The sequence below is a fragment of the Poecilia latipinna genome, unplaced genomic scaffold, assembly GCF_001443285.1.
Source record: "Poecilia latipinna isolate Pla-1442-1.1 unplaced genomic scaffold, P_latipinna-1.0 Scaffold636, whole genome shotgun sequence".
NCBI lineage: Eukaryota > Metazoa > Chordata > Actinopteri > Cyprinodontiformes > Poeciliidae > Poecilia > Poecilia latipinna.
Genome location: NW_015113252.1, coordinates 1 through 1,137, shown reverse-complemented (window position 1 = coordinate 1,137; position 1,137 = coordinate 1). Strand labels below are relative to the sequence as shown.

The following is a 1,137-nucleotide window of genomic DNA, read 5'->3' as shown; positions in this document are numbered from 1 at the left end:
GNTGTAAGATCCACATAAATCTTGTGAAACTACGGTTTAAAAGTGCCGTTTAAATTTTGCTACAAAGTCAAATTCAGAATTTGAGTTTTAATTTCACTCTTTGACTTTCAGTTTGGTGAAAAGAGGAGTTCCCTCTAAATCTCTCTTTGCTAACTGGACTATGTTGGGATTGTCTCTGTTAAATATGATGTGGGTGGTCTGTCCTCATCATACTGTCTATCACTTTGAGCGTAGAATCCTTTACTGGCTCCAGGAAAGACTTTTCTTACTCTTGATTAATGCTTATGTCACCCTTACATAAATAAAAAACAAAAACATGCTAGTCTTTGCAGTTGTTGTGACTTTGCATTTAATAGAAAACTTATTTCTCAAATTTATTTCTGTTTGTCTTTTCCAGGTACAGTAACATCATGCATGTCTTTGTACGCATCTCCCAAGAAGAAGGTGTAAAGACACTGTATAAAGGTTTCACTCCCACCATCTTGGGTGTTATCCCATACGCAGGGATCACGTTTTTTACCTATGAGACCCTCAAAAAGCTCCACGCAGGTACTCGCCATTTCTCTGTCTTTGCATGTTTGGTTTTAATTAATTAAAGTAAGATTGGTAGATAACAGTCAGTTCCAACCCTACCATCTGTTTTACCTTAGACAAGACGAAGCGATCTCAGCCTTACCCTTACGAGCGCTTAGCGTTTGGAGCCTGTGCGGGCCTGATTGGACAGTCGGCTTCGTACCCTCTGGATGTTGTGCGCCGGCGCATGCAGACAGCCGGCGTGATCGGCTCCTCCTACACTACCATCCTGGGGACCATGCGCGAGATTGTGAAGCAGGAAGGCATCAGGCGTGGACTGTACAAAGGCCTGAGCATGAACTGGGTGAAAGGGCCCATCGCAGTGGGAATTAGCTTCACCACGTTTGATGTTACGCACAACTTGCTGCTGAAGCTGCACCAGATGGGCTACTCCATCCACTGAGCCAGGTGGGTGGGGCTGAAGAACGGTAACGGAGGGAAAGTACAGATGCGACCTGCATGAGGAAAGGGAGCGGAGCCCGTTTCGTGGCTGTGACGAGCCTCTGCTCTGTGCAGGACCGTCCCCACAGCTCACTCCTGTTTCCTACAGAGGATGTCAGAGAC

The 1,137-nt window shown here is 45.9% G+C and overlaps 1 protein-coding gene across 1 annotated transcript in view; it reads left to right on the top strand.

Annotated features, from left to right (window-relative positions):
* Nucleotides 1–1,131, top strand: part of LOC106954186 (mitochondrial coenzyme A transporter SLC25A42-like) — a 5,360-nt gene extending 4,229 nt beyond the window's left edge. The window contains exons 7-8 of the mRNA XM_015043486.1: nt 398–549; nt 651–1,131. Of these exons, the coding sequence (XP_014898972.1) occupies nt 398–549; nt 651–976 (478 nt within the window). The 3' untranslated portion in view covers nt 977–1,131. The remainder of the gene's footprint in view (nt 1–397; nt 550–650) is intronic.
* Nucleotides 1,132–1,137: the final 6 nt, after the last annotated feature.